Source organism: Heterocephalus glaber, unplaced genomic scaffold, assembly GCF_053883595.1.
Source record: "Heterocephalus glaber isolate CG9 unplaced genomic scaffold, H.glaber_assembly_v1.0 deba00001673, whole genome shotgun sequence".
NCBI lineage: Eukaryota > Metazoa > Chordata > Mammalia > Rodentia > Bathyergidae > Heterocephalus > Heterocephalus glaber.
Genome location: NW_028258410.1, coordinates 23,872,274 through 23,889,008, shown reverse-complemented (window position 1 = coordinate 23,889,008; position 16,735 = coordinate 23,872,274). Strand labels below are relative to the sequence as shown.

Sequence of the window (16,735 nt, the reverse complement as noted above, 5' to 3'; positions counted from 1 at the left end):
CTTGCTCTTTAAGCTGGTATACTTGTAGTTTTAGCTATTTGGGAGGCTGACACAGGAGGTGGAGAATTTGGGGCCAATCTGAGCAACACAGGAAGATCTCGTCTCAAATAAAAAACTTGGGCGAGGATTTAGCTCAGTGGTGCTGCCTCCTGCCTCACAAGTGAACGGTCCTGAGTTTGATCCCTAGTACCAAAAAAAAAACCAACTTGCTGTATGATCTGTAAATCACTACCCAACCATTCAAGATGTTTCTTCAGATGAGTATTAAGCAAACTTTTATTTATGCCACTGTGAACCAGGAGCTGTGTTCTGTTCTTGTGGGCTTAGAAGAATAAATAGGCCAGGGCTCCTAGGCCAGCACTTTCGTACTTTCCCCTGCGCAGGAGAGAAGGCTAAGCCCAGGTCTGGGGAACCTGCTGTAGTCATCCTCAGCCTTGGCAGGACCCCACGGGCCAGGGCTGGGGTCCATCTGCTCTCCACAGTGTCTCTACTGCTTACACGAAGGCTCCTAGCAGGTAGGCTGCGCTTGCTGATTGTCTGTTGGATCAGAGAGTGCACTGTTGCCTGAGAGGTTGGGAAAGTTTCATGGAGAAAATGGCTTTTGAGCTCAGGATGAGGATTTGGAAATTTAGCATCGAGGGAGGTCAACCTGCAGATCTCTGGGTGAGTCAGAGTGAGAAGTATGAGAGTACAGTTTGGCTGGTGGGAAGGGCCCAGGAGAGGAAAAGTGGGTAACATGGACAGAATGACAGATGGGAACCCATTCTGGGAGGGAGAGCCTCTTGTGTCCAGCTAAGAAGTGCTACAAGTTTGCAGCTAGCAGTGTGGAACCATGGGTAGTTCCTTCCCTCCCTCCTTCCCTTTCTTCCTGTGGTGCTAGGGATTGAACCTCTGCACTCAGCTATATCCCCAGGTCTGTTTAAATTTTGAGATAAGGTCTTGCTTAGTCACTAAATTGCCTGGGCTGGGCTCAAAGTTAGGATCTTTTTTGTGTTTTTTTAAAGTTATGATCTTGCTTCAGCCTGGCAGAGTGCTGGGATTACAGGCACGTGCCACCATGCCTGGCTCTATCTTTTTTACTATTTAAAAATTTTTTATTATCTTTGGAAGTGCAGGGCATGGGCAGTTGATAAAGCTGGGGAGGGACAGAATAGAACCTGGCTTCATTCAGGGAAGCTCATCTGTGGTGCGTGGAATGAAGAGCTTTGAGGTGGCTGAGAGACCAGTGCTGAGCGACTAGAGAATGTGCAGCCAAAAATCACCGGATTAAATTTGCCTGCTTAGCCATTTTAAAAAAAATTATTAAATAACTTTATTATCACACACACATACAGAAAATTAAAACCACTCAAAGAAGAGCAATGCAGGGGGAAAAGAAAACTATAATAATATTCAAATACACTAGAACTCAACTAAAACAAAACTGAAAAGCACTTAAACATTTTTCCATATAACTTAAAAAAGCATCTCAACCACCAACAAGACACCAGAGGATGTGATTTGTTTCAGAAAGATCCCCAAAACCAACATTGAACAAATAATGATCTGGAAAAGAAACTCCAGTTAGCAGACTCCACATAAGCCAAACTTCTCCCTAATTTAAATTTTGATACGGTCATATGACACGTGATGGAAACACAATCCAAGAAATATGTTATTAGGCCATTTCATCCATGTGTATCCTTAATTACACTTTCCGTTTCTCACACTAGAGAAACTACTTGGTATTTACACATATGTGCCCTATTTATTTCACTTAAGAGGATGGCCTCAATATGCATCCATTTAGTTATAAATGTCTGTAGTTTCTCCTTCTTTATGGCTAAGTAGTACTCCATTTTATAAAAAAACCACATCTTTATCCAGTCTCCAGTTGATGGGCGCTTGGGCTGTTTCCAAGCTTTCGCTATTACAAACTGTGGAGCTATAAACATGGGTGCACATATATCGCTGTGGTATGATTCTTTTAATTCTTTTGTGAAGATACCCAGCAGGGGGATAGCTGGGTCGAATGGGACCTCTAAGCCTAGTTCTTTGAGGTATCTCCATACTGATTTCCGCAGTGGTTGCACCAATCTGCACTCCCACCAACAATGGAGAAGGGTTCCTTTCTCCCCACACCCTTGTCAGCATTTGTTATTAGATGATTTCTATTTTTGGTACCGGGGATCCAACTTGGGTCCTTGCGCTTGCAAGACAGGCAGTGAAACCACTGAGCTAAATTCCTGGCTCCTGAGCTAAATCCCTGGCCCTAGATGATATCTTAATAGCAGCCATTCTTTCTGGGGTGAGGTGGAATCTCAGTGTTGTTTTCATCTGCATCTCTCGAATGACCAGTGATGTTGAACATTTTTTTGTATATTTATTTGCAGCTTTTATTTTACTTCTTTGTCTGAGAAATGTCAGTTCATTTCAGATGCCCATTTTTTTTTTTTTGGTACCGGGGATTGAACTTGGGTCCTTGTGCTTGCAAGGCAAGCGGCAGAACCACTGAGCTAAATCCCTGGCCCTTAGATGCACATTTTTGAATTGGGTCTTTGAATTTGGGGAGTCTGATTTTTTTCAGTTCTTTATATATTTTAGATAGTAGTCCTTTGTCTAAGGTACAGTTGGTGAAAGTTTTTTCCCACATTGTAGATTGTCTCTTAGCTCTGCTGGTGGTTTCTCTTGCAGTGCAGAAGCTTTTTAATAAGATAAGATCCCAGTTGTTGATTCTTTGTGCAAGTTCCCATGCCACTGAGGTTTTGTTCATAAAATCTTATCCTATACCAATATCTTATCCTATACCAATATCTTCAAGAGTTCTACCTAACTTATCTTCCAGCAAATTTAGTGTTTCTGTCCTAATACTTAAATTTTTAATCCACTTCAATCTTAATTTAGTGCATGGTGATAGGCATGGGTCAAGTTTTAATCTTTGGCAGGTTGAAATCCAGTTTTTCCAGTACCATTTATTAAATAGGCTATCTTTCCTCCAGTGAGGATGGTTGGCTCCTTTGTCAAAGATGAGGTGGCTGAGCATATCTGTAGTTAGTTGTTTCTGCATCTTCTAATCTATTCCACTGATCCACAGGTCTGTTTCTTTGCCAATACCATGCTATTTTTTTAAAAATTATTTTTTAAATACCATGCTGTTTTTATCACAGTAGCTTTGTAGTGTAGTTTCAAGTTGGAGATTGTAATACCCCCAGCCATATCTCCATTGCCTAAAATTTCTTTTGCTATTCTAGGTCTCTTCTGGTTCCAAATGAATTTTTGGATTGTTTTCTCTAGTTCTGTGAAATATATTGTTGGAATATCAATCAGGATTGCATTAAACCTATATAATAGTTTTGGAAGTATGGCCATTTTCACTATATTGGTTCTTCCTATCCAGGAACTAGGGATATCTTTCCATTTTCTTATATCCTTCTCAATCTCCTTTTTCAAAGTGCTATAGTTTTCAGTGTAGAGCTCTTTTGCTTCCTTTGTTAGATTGATTCCTAGATATTTCATTTTTTTTGGATGGCATTGTAAAAGGAATTGTTTCTCTAATTTCTCTCTCAGTGAGCCTGCTATTTGTGTATAAGAAGGCTATTGTTTTTTGAGTGTTGACCTTATATCCAGCTACTCTACTGAATCTGTCAATTAAGTCTAGAAGCCTTTTGGTGGAGTGTTTTGGGTCTTCTATGTAAAGTATCATATCATCAGCAAATAATGACAGTTTAACTTCTTCCTTTCCTATTTGTATTCCTTTTATTTCTCTTTTCTAATTGCTGTGGCTAATGTTTCAAGAACAGTATTAAACAGGAGTGGTAATAGTGGGCATCCTTGTCTTCTTCCTGATTTTAGCGTGAAAGTTTTGAGTTTTTGACCATTTACTATGATGCTGGCTGTTGGTTTTTCATAGATAGCCTTAATCAAGTTGAGATAAAGACCTTCTATTCCAGTTTTCTGTAGAGTTTTTATCATGAATAGGTATTGGATTTTGTCAATACCTTTTCTGCATCTATTGAGATAATATATGGTTTTTGTCCTTGAGTCTGTTAATATAGTGTATTATTTATATTGATTTACGAAGGTTGAACCATTCTTGCATCCCTGGGATAAATCCGACTTGGTCAGGGTATATGATCTTCTTGATGACTCTTCCTTTTTTTTTTTTTGGTACCGGGGATCGAACTTGCATCCTTGTGCCTGCAAGGCAGGCGGCAGAACCACTGAGCTAAATCCCCGGCCCTTGATGACTCTTTCTATTCTTTTTGCCAGTATCTTGTTGAGGATTTTTGCATCAATGTTCATTAGGGAGATTGGCCTGTCTTTTTGGGTTGTGTCTTTCCCTGGTTTTGGAATCAAAGTAATAATTGCTTCCAGGAATGAACTTGGAAGCTTTGTTTCCGGTTCAATTTCCTTGATGAGTTTAGTAATGTCTTGTAGAATTCAGCAGTGAAGCCATCAGTACTTGGGCTTTTCTTTGTTAGTAAATTTTTTATTACATTTTCAATTTCACTCATTGTAATTGGGGTGTTTAGAATTTCTGTATCTTCATTTAACTTTGGTAATTCGCATGTATCTAGGAATCTGTCCATTTCTCCTGTGTTTTCCATTTTATTTATTTGTTTGTTTGTTTATTTATTTATTTATGTATGTTACCGGGGATCGAACCCAGGTCCTCAGCTTGTGAGGCAGGCGGTGGAACCACTGAGCTAAATCTCCGGCCCAATGTTTTCCATTTTATTAGAGTACAGGTTCTCGAAGTAAGAATTGATGATGCTTTGGATTTCTCCTGGATCTGTTGTGACTTCACCTTTTTCATTCTTGCTTAGCCATTTTTAAGTGTATAGAGTTCAGTCATGTTAAGTGTTTGACCATTGTTGTGCAGTAGACATCTAGAACTTTTTCACCTTTGAAAATTGACGCTGTCTCTGTTAAGCGCTGATTCCCTCATTTCTTCCTCCAAGCCTTGGCAGCCCACCTTTGTCCTTTCTGTTTCTATGATGTAACTCCTTCCTCTGAGGGAGTCGGTTCTCATTGGTTTTTTTGTCCATGTTACCCACTTTTCCTCTCCAGGCCCCTTCCCCCCACCAGACTGCATTCCCTACTCACTTTTCTCTGCCTACAGCCACTTCTCACTCTGACTCACCCAGACATTGGAGGTTGACCTCCCTCGATGCTGAATTTCCAAATCCTCATCCTGAGCTCAAAAGCTGTTTCTCCATGCAACTTTCCCTAGCCTTGCAGGCGCAGTGGATGTGCTATTTGTCCTGTGACCAGCTCGCTTCGCTTGGCACACTGTTTGCAAGCTCACCATCTTTGTGGAGACTAACATTGCATTGTATAAGTATGCCCTATTTTTTGCCTGTATACTGTACAGTATATTACATTTCACAAAAATCAACCACAAATGTTTAATTAAAATGCAATTCAGCGAATCTCCACTGATGTTCTTATACAGTCACAAAACTACCAGGATCCCATTATAGAACATTCCTGTCACTCTAAGTGTTCCTCCCTAATTGCTGTCCTCAGACAACCACTGATACCTTGTTGTCCCAATTGCCTAATTTATGTTTTTTAGAATGTCATATCCATGGACTATAAATATGTGCTCTTTTTCTTGTTTTTTTGAGGCAGGGTCTTGCTGAGCAGTATGTAGCTCTCGGCTGGCCTTGAATTTACTGTGTATCCCAGGCTGGCCTGGGACTTGGAATCCTCTTGCCTCAGCCTCTCAAGTGCTGGGATTATAGGTGTGCACCCCCACTGCACCCAGCTTCGGTGCATACCTTCTAATGTCTGACCTCTCGCTCATAATGATACCGAGATTCATGTTATGTGAATCAGTGGTTCATTTTCAGGAGACTGTTTTGATAGATTCTGTTTTCTTTTTTTTGGTACCGGGGATCGAACTTGGGTCCTTGCACTTGTGCAGCAGGCAGCGAAACCGCTGAGCTAAATCCCCGGCCCTAGATTCTGTTTTCTTCTGACTCTCTTCCCACACTTCAGCAGCTGAAAGATACTTTTTACAAGCACATTGGACCTTGACCATGCACTGCCCAAATGCATCATTTGTTATAGAGGCCTGAATCAATCCTATCCATGATCTAACTCCACTGTCTCCAAAATCATCCTCCCCTTTCTCTCCCTATCCCTGTATTCTGGCTATACTGCATTTCTTTTGAACCTATCCCTTGGTATCCCTGAATAAGCAATCACCATATCCCAAGGGAGGCATGGAGTGGCTTTACTTCTGTTTATAGGAGCATTTGATGAGCAACTGCCTCTTCGCCTAGTGTAAGCCCTGTGAGCACTGGGCAGATGTGCTGCTGCCTGCTCCAGTGCCTATCACCTGGCATGTAGTAGGTACTCACTCCATAACAGAATGGGTGAACAAGGCTCCATCGTGGGTGGCTGTGAGGCTTCCTGCAGATGTGAGCCAGTCCTCTGTCTTTCTGGCATTGGCAGGACGAGCAGCTGAGGGCCTTGGTGAAGCAGTTTGGACAGCAAGACTGGAAGTTCCTGGCCAGCCATTTTCCTGTGAGTATGGCCCCTCTCTGGCTTCTTCCCCAGGGCCAAGGGTCTGTCTGGGTGATCGGTCTGTGCCTGGAACAGACTTTCTGCAGAGGAGAAGAAAAGCGAATTCCTCACCAGCTCCCCTAGAACAAAAGGACACATGTAGGGCCTTTCTTCCAAAACTGGAATTCGAGGCACTCTATCAGAAGCATCTTCACACAGCATGCCTGGTGGCCTCAGGCTCAGAGACACTTGCAGTGTGTGATCAGTGACAGATTTGCATTTCCTCCTGTGAGTCAGGAGCAAACAGGTACTCAATTTCTTGACAGTGTGACTGAAACCGAGGGGAAAACAATACTTGGAGCAGGCTTCATGGTGAGGCCCCTGCAGATCTGGCAGCCACATCTGAGCATTTAGAGTCTCCTGAGGATGGGTTGTCCCCACTGGCACCTTCAGCCCCTAGGATTCCAGGTGTCTGGGAGGGAGGAGTGTTGAGGAGCTGCCATCTAGTTCCCTGAGTTACCAGGTCTCTCTGCTTTCTTTTCCTCATCTCTTTCCTCCATGTAATCTGAACTCTTCAAGGAATAAAAATGCTCTCCCAGAAGAAAGCTGGGATCCCTGACACGCCTCATGAGGCTTTTGTAGAATTGGAGATGGAGGCCCTCTGTGAGTGGGTGGTAGAGGTGACTTTCCACTGAGTTTGTCCTTTGTAGCAAATGAACGCATCCATATTCTGGTGTCTGGTGTTGTGGGTCCTTGGGAGAGGCAACACCCACCCAAGGTGTGCTTGGTCCCAGAAGGTTTCAGATTCCTGTTCTTCCTGCTTTATTCCCAGAACCGCACAGACCAGCAATGTCAGTACCGGTGGCTGAGGGTTTTGAATCCAGACCTTGTCAAGGGTCCATGGACCAAAGAGGAAGACCAGAAGGTAACTGCAGATGAGGGCTACAGCACGCACAGGGGCCTCTGCCACCAAGGAGTCAGGCATGGAGAGGCTGCCCTTCTTGCCAGTGGGGGTGTCTGGCTGAGTGCTAGTGTGACAGCCTGACATTCCCACACTATGCTCCGTCTAGCCCTGAATCTGTTTCCGGGCTTCCCCACTTCTCATCTACCCATCCATAAAGGGAAATGTGAATAGTGCCTACCACCTAGAGTACCTAATGGGCTAGCTCAGCTACTCTGATCCTTTATTAAGATAATGATTATCTCTAATCACAGAGTTCAGAAATCATGGAGGCCTCATTTCTTTTTTTTTTCTTTTTCTTTTTCTTTTTCTTTTTTATTTTTTTAGGCCTCATTTCTTTTGATCTCCATAGTCCTGTTGGACAGAAGAGGAATTAGTCATATTTTATTTTCTTTTGTTTATTGAGACAGCGTCTTGTTATGCAGTTCAGGCTGGCCTCGAACTCACTATGTAGCCCAGGCTGACCTGGAATTTGCAGTGATCCTCCTGCCTCACCTGCTTGAGTGTGAGATTATAGACGTGTGCCACCATGCCTGGAATTACAGTCCTGTTTTATAGATGGGGAAACTGAGGTTCAGAGGGGAAGATGCACCAGGCTAGGAAGCACCATGATCCCCCTGGCCCTCTTTTGGGGGTTGCCTCATCTCATGCTTCTCCCCGATGTCAGCCCAGAAGATGCCATTCCACCATGGCAGCCACAGCCCCCCAGGGAAGAGAGGAGTCAACGAAAACTAGATTATTTATATGTGTGTATATATATAGAGATATATCTATATCTCTATATATATATCTATATATCTATATATAGATATATATATTTTTTGGTACCGGGGATCGAACTCGGGTCCTTGCGCTTGTGCAGCAGGTGGCAAAACCACTGAGCTAAATCCCCGGCCCATGGCTTAAACTCTTACAGTAACCACATATCAGCTTGATCGACAACAACAAAAAAAAGATGCTAAAATCAGTTTTAATATTATCTAGTTTTCGGGCCAGAGATTTAGCTTAGTGGTTTTGCTGCCTGCTGCACAAGCTCAAGGACCTGAGTTCGGTCCCCGGTACCAAAAAAAAGTTTAAGCCACGCAGAAATAGAGTATTTGCTCACCAAAATCCCTTTGGCCAGAAGTACTCCCTTCCCAGTTTTCTGTGGCTCCAGTGTGCATGAGAACGTGTGTATCCAGAGTCCAGGAGGGGTCTGGCCTGGCTCGGGTGGTTGGGTCTGTTGTTCGTCTTCTGAGCAATGGGCCTGGCTGAGAGTTGGGAGACTGAAAGGCAACCCTGGTCAGCCATGACTTGGGGCTGTACCCTGATGATTTGCACAGAAGTGCTAGAGGGGCTTGTGGCACTCTGTTGTGGCTCAAGCTAGAAGGTCTCTCCCCTACCCTTAGTCCCTATGGACCCTCTGAGGGGATTGAGCTGGGTGTGCTGTGGTTTTGGAGCCCTGTGGGTAGGTCCACCTCTGCCCTTTTCTACTTAGTGTGTGGACTGGTTTGAACCCTGAAGTTGGAGGGCAGGATGCTGTCTCCTTTTCCTTTGTTTGCTCTCCAGTTTAGAGTCTCAGGTGCTCTTGGCCTTGGTTTATTCCAGGCAGTAAATAACAAGGACATGGTAAGGTCCCCAAGCAATCACATGGACTGCACATTCATCCTCTATGCAGCACCCCCATAAACCATCACAGTAGTTCCCTGGGTGCCTGAAGGGGTGGGACCATGACATCTCTCAGGGCCACAGTGAAGCTCCTGTGGGTGTGAGGGTGCTGAAGTGGAGGTGAGGGAGGGCTGTCCGCTGGTTCACAGAGGCTCTTCTTTGAGGTCATTGAGCTGGTCAAGAAGTATGGTACAAAGCAGTGGACACTGATTGCCAAGCACCTAAAGGGCCGGCTGGGGAAGCAGTGCCGTGAGCGCTGGCACAACCACCTCAATCCCGAGGTGAAGAAATCGTGCTGGACTGAGGAGGAGGACCGGATCATTTTCGAGGCCCACAGAGTGCTGGGGAACCGCTGGGCTGAGATCGCCAAGTTGCTGCCTGGGAGGTGAGCTCCCTGTTGGGGGTTTGGGGCCTGGGGAAGGTAAGGCCCCTGCTTGTGATGGCTGAGTTCCTGGGAGTCCTGTCTCCAGGGCCTCCAGATGCATTCATAGGAGGAAGGGAGGCCCCCCAGGAAAGTACTGACCTTGAGTGGACAAACAGTGCTAAGGGAGGCCTCAGCCAGAAGCCAGGTTGTAACTGTAAACTACTAAAAAGGGAAACAGTGAAAAGTCTTGCCTTTACTTTCTGCTAAAACAGACTCTTTTTTTACTTCTGGTATTTATGTCCCTATTTGTGAATGGCTGTGGTGTGTTTGGTTTTGTTTTGGTCCTGGGGATTGAACCCAGGGCCTTCATACTGAGCTACATCCCCACACCTTCCTTTTTTGGAGACAGGTTTGTTACTGAGTTATGCAGGCTGAGCTCAAACTTGTAAGCCTCCTGCTTTAGCCTCCCAGAGTGCTGGGATATAGACCTGCACCACTGTGTCTGATTAATATGTAGTGTTTTATTTTAGTTTTGAGCTACAGGAAAAGTTTTAGCTTTCTTAGACTTCCTATACCCTCTACTCCCCCAGTGCTCAGTATACTGCCCTAATTTTAGTTAAAACAATGGTGCTTATGGTATCATTACCTTGTAGATATAACTCAGTTGCTAGAACTACTTCCTGGCATTATATTCTTCTTGCCTGACATTTGTTTTTCCTGGAGTTGATCATTGCTACCTTTTTTCATTCACAGAGGCTTTGGTGTAGCTTTTAAATTATCGTATCCTCAGGGTATCCATTATTGCTATTCTTCAAATGCTTAGACTGAATTAGGCAATATATTTGACTGTTTTTCCTTCAAAGAACCAATGCTAGACATCTTTGTCCTTTTCCATTTGCCAGTCACTTTTCAAGAAGATGGTTGCCCTGTTACCTTGGACCCTTCATTCCCTTGCATCTGTCCTGTGTTGGATCCCTCTTCTTCTTTTTGGTACAGGGGATCGAACTTAGGACCTTGCGCTCTCAGGCAGGCAGCAGAACCACTGAGCCAAATCCCTGGCCCCTGGATCCCTCTTCTTTCTTGTTTTACATCCTTGTTTTGGTGGAGTACATCCTTCATTATTATTCTGAGATCAGTCAATGGGATGTAAATTTTTGGTTGTGGCATGTCCAATGATACTTATATGGATAGTTCTTTTTTGTTTCTTCCTTTTCCTTTCTCTTTTTCTTCCTCCTTCCTCCTTCCTTTTTCCTTCTTGAGCTACATCCCCAGACATTTACGTATGTAAATATATATGTAAGTATGATCTTTTGAGACAAGGTCTCACCATGTAGTTTAGGCTGGCCTTGAGCTGACTATGTAGCCCAGCTTGGCCTCGAACTTGGGACAGGTCTCCTGCCTCAGGCTCTTAGCCTCTCCAGTGCTGGAATTATAGGCATGCACCACCATGCCCAGCTTATCCCCAGAGCTTTTTTTTTTTTTTTGTACCGGGGATCAAACTTGGGTTCTTGCGCTTGCGCAGCAGGTGGCGAAACCACTGAGCTAAATCCCCGGCCCTCCCCAGACCTTTTAAACTTCTATTTTGAAACAGTGTCTTGCCATGTTTCCTTGACTTGCAATCCTTCTGCTTTGGCCTCCCAAATGGCTGGAATTACAGGTGTGTACCACTTTGCCCAGCCCGATCCTTCTTTGGAAATTATTTTGACTAAAAATTTTTATTTTCTGTGGTCTCATTTCTGCTTCTTCGTCTTACACCTTATTCTTATGTTTGTAATAGCTTATTTCACTATTGATGAGATATTTCGAACATACCTCCCTTTCCTATGTTGTATGTTACCTGTTTGTTTGTTCGCTTTGCTAGTCACATTTTTTTTTCTTCCATACCTTGTGTCGAACTTAGGACCTTATGCTTGCAAGGCAGGCACAGCACCACTGAGCTAAATCCCCAGCAGTGCTAGTTACATTTTTTACAGGACTCTTCCTTTAAAGTTGATTGGCCATTCACGTTCAGGAACTAGTCATGAAAGTCCTTTAGAAGCACCCTGCTTTTCTATGGGTGGGTTTTGCTGCAGGTGACTGGGTATTCACTGGCTTTTTGGCAGAACATCCCAAGAACTGATGTTTTCTCTGGTGTGCCTTCCCCAGAGATGAATGCTCCATCAGACTGTCTCCTGGAGAGAGTACTGGCACAAGACAGGCAGAAGTGGCCTGGGTGTCCCCCACCCAGGGCATGGGTTTTCACTGTGTCGCAGTTTCAGCCCTGTGCACCAGCCCCACCCTCTGCTGCAGCCAGGGTTGCTAGTCAGTTCTCCCTAGAGGATAAACCTCCCTAATCCTGCCCTGGAGGTCAGGGCCAGAAATTTAACTTTGAAACAGCTGCTCTGTTTTCAGCCTGTGCTTCCTCCCTGCTCCTTACTGGGCCTGGTTCCTCCAACCCTTTGTGGTTCTGTGAGGTCCCTGGGATGACTTGGTTCTGTTCTTGCCAGAATCTCTCCCTGGCTCAGTTTGGTTTCAACTCCTAGTCTTCTGGGGGAGACCATTCCCCCCTAACTGCTTTCCGTCTTCTCTAGACCTGTAAAAATCTCTTACTTGCTGCTCTTTTTTACCCTGTTCTCTTTGTCTGTGGGAATTTCTGCCTGACCATATTGTATTTAATTTGAGTCCTTTCTTTGTTGTGGGAGGGAGAAGAGAGGAAATTCAAGGTGATGGTTTTTCTAAAAACTGGAATTTTGTATTTTTGTAACTCAGCCTGAGTCTGTCATCTTTTAGGGCCTCCCTGACACTTAGATCTCTTTCTCTGCATGGCCTCATTGGCTTGCAGATGCCACCAGTCTGTCTGTCCTGGTTACTTGGTGGTCTTTAGCTGCTCTGCCTCTGGTTTGGTTCTCAACCATCATGAACTTTTTCTGACAGCTCCCTCTAACCCTCTGTCAGCCTGGACTGCTCTGCTGTCTTGGGCCTGTTGTGCAGCTCACAGGCTCTCGTGCCTCAGTGCTCAGCAGGGTGTTATTTCAGAGGAGTCTTCTCTGTGCTTCTAGACTGTGGTCAGTCCCTGTGACCTTTGCATAGTGTCCATACCTCTCTTGTGAGTGACCTGTACCTCAATTACAAGTAGGTGCAACGCCTGTGTCCCTGACTAGATGAGACTAAATGGCAACTCCTTGTCTCAGGTATCAGTAGGTCCCCAGTGCCTAGAATAGTGCCTGACAGTGGGTACTTCCTAAATAGCTGGGAGCACAAGCACGGTTCTCCTTATAGCTTGGAGCACCCTGGACTCTGACCTTGTGGGTGAGAGGGCCGGGATGGTGTTTAGAGCCAGAAACCCGAGATGCAGAAATTCAGGTGCAGGGGATTTATTGAGGAGAGGGTCTCACGAGGGAAGAAGTGGAGAATAGAGAAGGGGCCCAGCAAGACTGGGATGCAAGGCTAAGTGTGTGTGTAGGGTGGTTCGGGTGCATCCTAGGCATCTTTGGTTGTCTTCTAAGGACCAGGGAAAGCTCTCGGTACAGGCTGGTGACAGCAGCCCTCAGGGCAGCCGGGGCCAGGAGTACTGTAGGCAGTAAAGATGTGGGTGAAGTACCAGCAGTACTCCCACCCCACAGCTAGCACCATGCCTCGAAGGCCAGAACTTACGGCTATTGCTTAGTCAGGCTATTGCTCTCTGTTCTGGCTATTTCAAGGGAAAAGCACTCTGTATCTCAGAGAAGGAACTGCCTAGTGTGGCACTGTCTATACTACTGTGCTTCTGTAAGCACCCTTCTGTGTGCTTGTGTACTAGTACTCCCCTACTCTGTTCCTGCACTTCTGTGCGACTCTGTGTGCCTTCAGTCAGTCAGTGACAGTGTGAATCAGTCTTCTGATTTTCTAGATAATGAGGCTTCAAGGTGGATTCTCTGCCCTCTGGCTATTAAAGTTTGGGAAGTGAGCAGGGCTTGTATTTGAGGTCCTTGTGAGACTCAAGCCAGGGTTTTTTGCAGATGCAAAGTGGGCAGGGAAGGAGATGAGAGTTCCAGACACATTTTTGTTTTTGTAATTTGTCCTAGCCTGAAGAATACATTTGCTTATTTGACAGAGAGATGTGGAAATTCTCAGTAAATCACTGGAGCTAGAAAGGGTCATCTTAGAAATGAAAGACATCTGAGGGTCCATCAGGTTGGACCTTCTGGTGCACACATGGGACCCCAGGGAGCATGTCCTAGGAGCTGGGCTTCAGAGATCCTGGTTTTCTGCTGCAGGACGGACAATGCTGTGAAGAACCACTGGAACTCCACCATCAAAAGGAAGGTGGACACGGGAGGCTTCCTGAGTGAGTCCAAAGACTGCAAGCCCCCTGTGTACTTGCTGCTGGAGCTGGAGGACCAGGACGGCCACCAGGGTGCCCAGCCTGCAGACGGCCAGGTAAGTAAGGTGTCTGCCCCAGCAGCTCAGCCTCTGGCTTCCACCCCAGCTTGCTCCGTTTGTCTCCTTGCATGTTTATCTGATACCATCTCGTCGAACATCTTGCCCACAGTTGCTTGCTAGTATCTGCCACAGGGTCCAAGTGCGGCCATGTTTGGAGGGCCTTCCGCTGTGACACACTTCTGGGCATGACTGCCTGCAGGAGAAGAATGGCGGCAGAGCAGTCTGATAGGCAGTGTTGAGACCCAGGCCAGGGAGGACCCCTTCTCACGTGCTGTTCTTTACCCTCCTAAAACTGAAAGCGTCTTTGCCATTAAAAAGAAGAACCAAATGTTGGCATGTAACTCAGTGGTGGAGCACTTGCCTGGCATATTTAGACCTTGGGTTTGATCCCCTATGGCGTGAAAAAAAAATCCAAATTAGATTTATTGAGATATAATTTACATATGATAGTAAAATTTATGCATTTAGTGTACAGTTTGGAGTTTGACAAAAGTATACACTTGTGTTTGTAACTGTCACCAGAATCACATTACAGCACCCCAGAATTCCTTGTGTTCCTTTTTGTCCTCTTCCTGACCGGTTTTCTATGATTTTGCCTTTTCATATAACATTACATTTATAATTTTAAAAAGAAACCAATATATGCACATTTAATATCCCCTGTCCCATACCGCAGAACAAACTTTACAGTTTTAATTGTATCTTGAATAATTTTTTTTTATTGGTTTGTTTTGGTTTCTTTTTCTTTTTTCTTTTTTTTTCATATCTTTCTGCCTCTTTATCCCATCCAGACTACCGGGATTCTTTTTGTTTTTAAAACAAGGTCTTGCTTTGTAGTTCAGGCTGGCTTGGAACTTGCAATATCCTCCTGCCTCAGCCTCCTGAGTGTTGGGATTAATTTACATCATGAACTATTTAATCATTTTTTTAAATGTTCCTTCTTACTGGCTACAGATAACTTGTTCATTGCTCCAGTTCTCTTACAGTACTCTGCTAGAAGGTTATGTAATACATTTGCTTGTATTTCTTGTTTTTCCAGCTTCAGTGAATTTCTTGATTCCCTGGTATGACTGCACCTCTGGGTAACAAAATGAAATAGTACAGGAGGCTTCAGGTAGAAGTCGAACGATTCCTTCCACTAGTCCCAGTTCCTTTCAAGTCCTCTCACTGAAGGAGTCGGCTTCTGCCAATCTCTCATATGTCTAAGTAGCATCCTTTCAATGTGGTGTTTCTGGTAGAAGAACAAATGTTCCTTCCACAGAGAGCAGAGGGCATCAGCAAGCATGAAGCCTTGCAGTGTGGGCCAAGTGGACAGATCTCCCATGGCCTCTAAGAATCCTCCTGTGCTGGAAGTCAGTTCGCTGACCTGGCTTTCATCGCAGGCACTTAGTTGTGCTGTTTGGAGTACGGGCCATGCTGGGCTGGGCTGAGCCACATGCTGGGGCGTTGAGCACGGGATCAGTTCCTAGTTTGATCCCAGCCTTTTCCATTCCTCTCCAGCATCATTTCAGTGATTCTCTTGTGCTGTTTATTTAACTAGTTCCTTACTAATAAACATAAGGGTTATTTCTGATTTTGTTATTAGAAACTAAACTTCAGTTTTCATCCCTGTGGCTTGATCAGTAGCTCAATTATTTCTTGACTGATTCCTAGAGATGGATAGATAGATGAAAAGAAGTACATTTTGGTAGATTGCCTGCCATGTAAATTTTGACTGTTAATGTGTGTATGGGACCACCCCCAGGTTTCCCTATTTACTGGTCAATGCTTGGCATTATAAAATTGTTTCCTGTGCTTCAAAAGTAGCACATGGCTGGGTGTGGTGGCACACACCTGTCATTCCAGTTCTTGGGGAGGCTGAGGCAAGAGGATCCCAAGTTTAAGGCCAACCTGGGCCACTTAGACCCTGTCTGAAACAAAAAATAATACACGGTCATTGTAAAAAATAACAAATTGTAGAATATATTTACCAACATTTACTAGTGAGGTTAATAAGTTTAAAACAAGATTGTTATATCCCATAACTTTTTTTTTTTGGTACCAGGGATCAAACTCGGGAACTTGCACTTTCGAGGCAGGTGCCAGAACCGCTGAGCTAAATCCCTGGCCTCACAAGTTATTTTCTACCTAAAATAAAATTTTTTCACCTTGCTTTTTTTTTTGGTACCAGGGATCGAACTCGGGTCTTTGCGCTTGCGCAGCAGGCTGCGAAACCACTGAGCTAAATCCCCGGCCCAACCTTGCTGTTTTTTAAAAATTAATTTTTTTTAAATAAGTGGTTTTTGTTGTTTGTTTGTTTTGGTACCAGGGATCTAACTCAGGACCTTGTGCCTGAAAGGCAGGCGTGACACCACTGAGCTAAATCCCTGTTCCCTCACCTTTTTTTTTTTTTTGTATGGGGATTGAACTCGGGACCTTGCGCTTGCGAGGCAGGCGCTGGAACCACTGAGCTAAATCCCGGGCCCTCCCTCACCTTTCTTGAATGTATCATAATCACCCTTCTCCCATTTGTGGGCATCTGTTACCATTTCCTCTATGCTGCAATGAACATCGTTGTTCAGATTCTTGCTGTCTGTACTCACCTGTGTATGTGGTTAATTTTATAGATGTGGAAGTCAGGTAGTAGACTGAGTCCAGGACATGGGAAGTTTTCAGAGCCTTGCTAAGTTGCTCCCAGAGGGGCGGTGCCCTTTTGTCTAACAGTGACACGCAAGGCTGCTTGTCTCCCACACTGTCAGTGCTGCCTGTGGTTGTGTAAAACATCTTTGCTAGGTTCATGCCCAACAGATGCTATTGTTGTAAATTTAACTTTTCATTTATTTTTTTGGTAGGGAGGATCGAATTCAGGACCTCACGCTTGCAAGGCAGGT

At 44.6% G+C, this 16,735-nt stretch overlaps 1 protein-coding gene across 2 annotated transcripts in view; it reads left to right on the top strand.

Moving 5' to 3' along the window:
• Positions 1-16,735, top strand: part of Mybl2 (MYB proto-oncogene like 2) — a 35,189-nt gene that overhangs the window by 5,685 nt on the left and 12,769 nt on the right. Inside the window, exons 3-6 of one of the 2 annotated variants that reach the window (XM_013077111.3) lie at positions 6,442-6,513; positions 7,325-7,417; positions 9,265-9,485; positions 13,700-13,862. In XM_013077111.3, the coding sequence (XP_012932565.3) occupies positions 6,442-6,513; positions 7,325-7,417; positions 9,265-9,485; positions 13,700-13,862 (549 nt within the window). Of the gene's footprint in view, positions 1-6,441; positions 6,514-7,324; positions 7,418-9,249; positions 9,486-13,699; positions 13,863-16,735 lie in introns of both variants that reach the window. The other variant, XM_021239070.2, reaches the window with a different exon arrangement.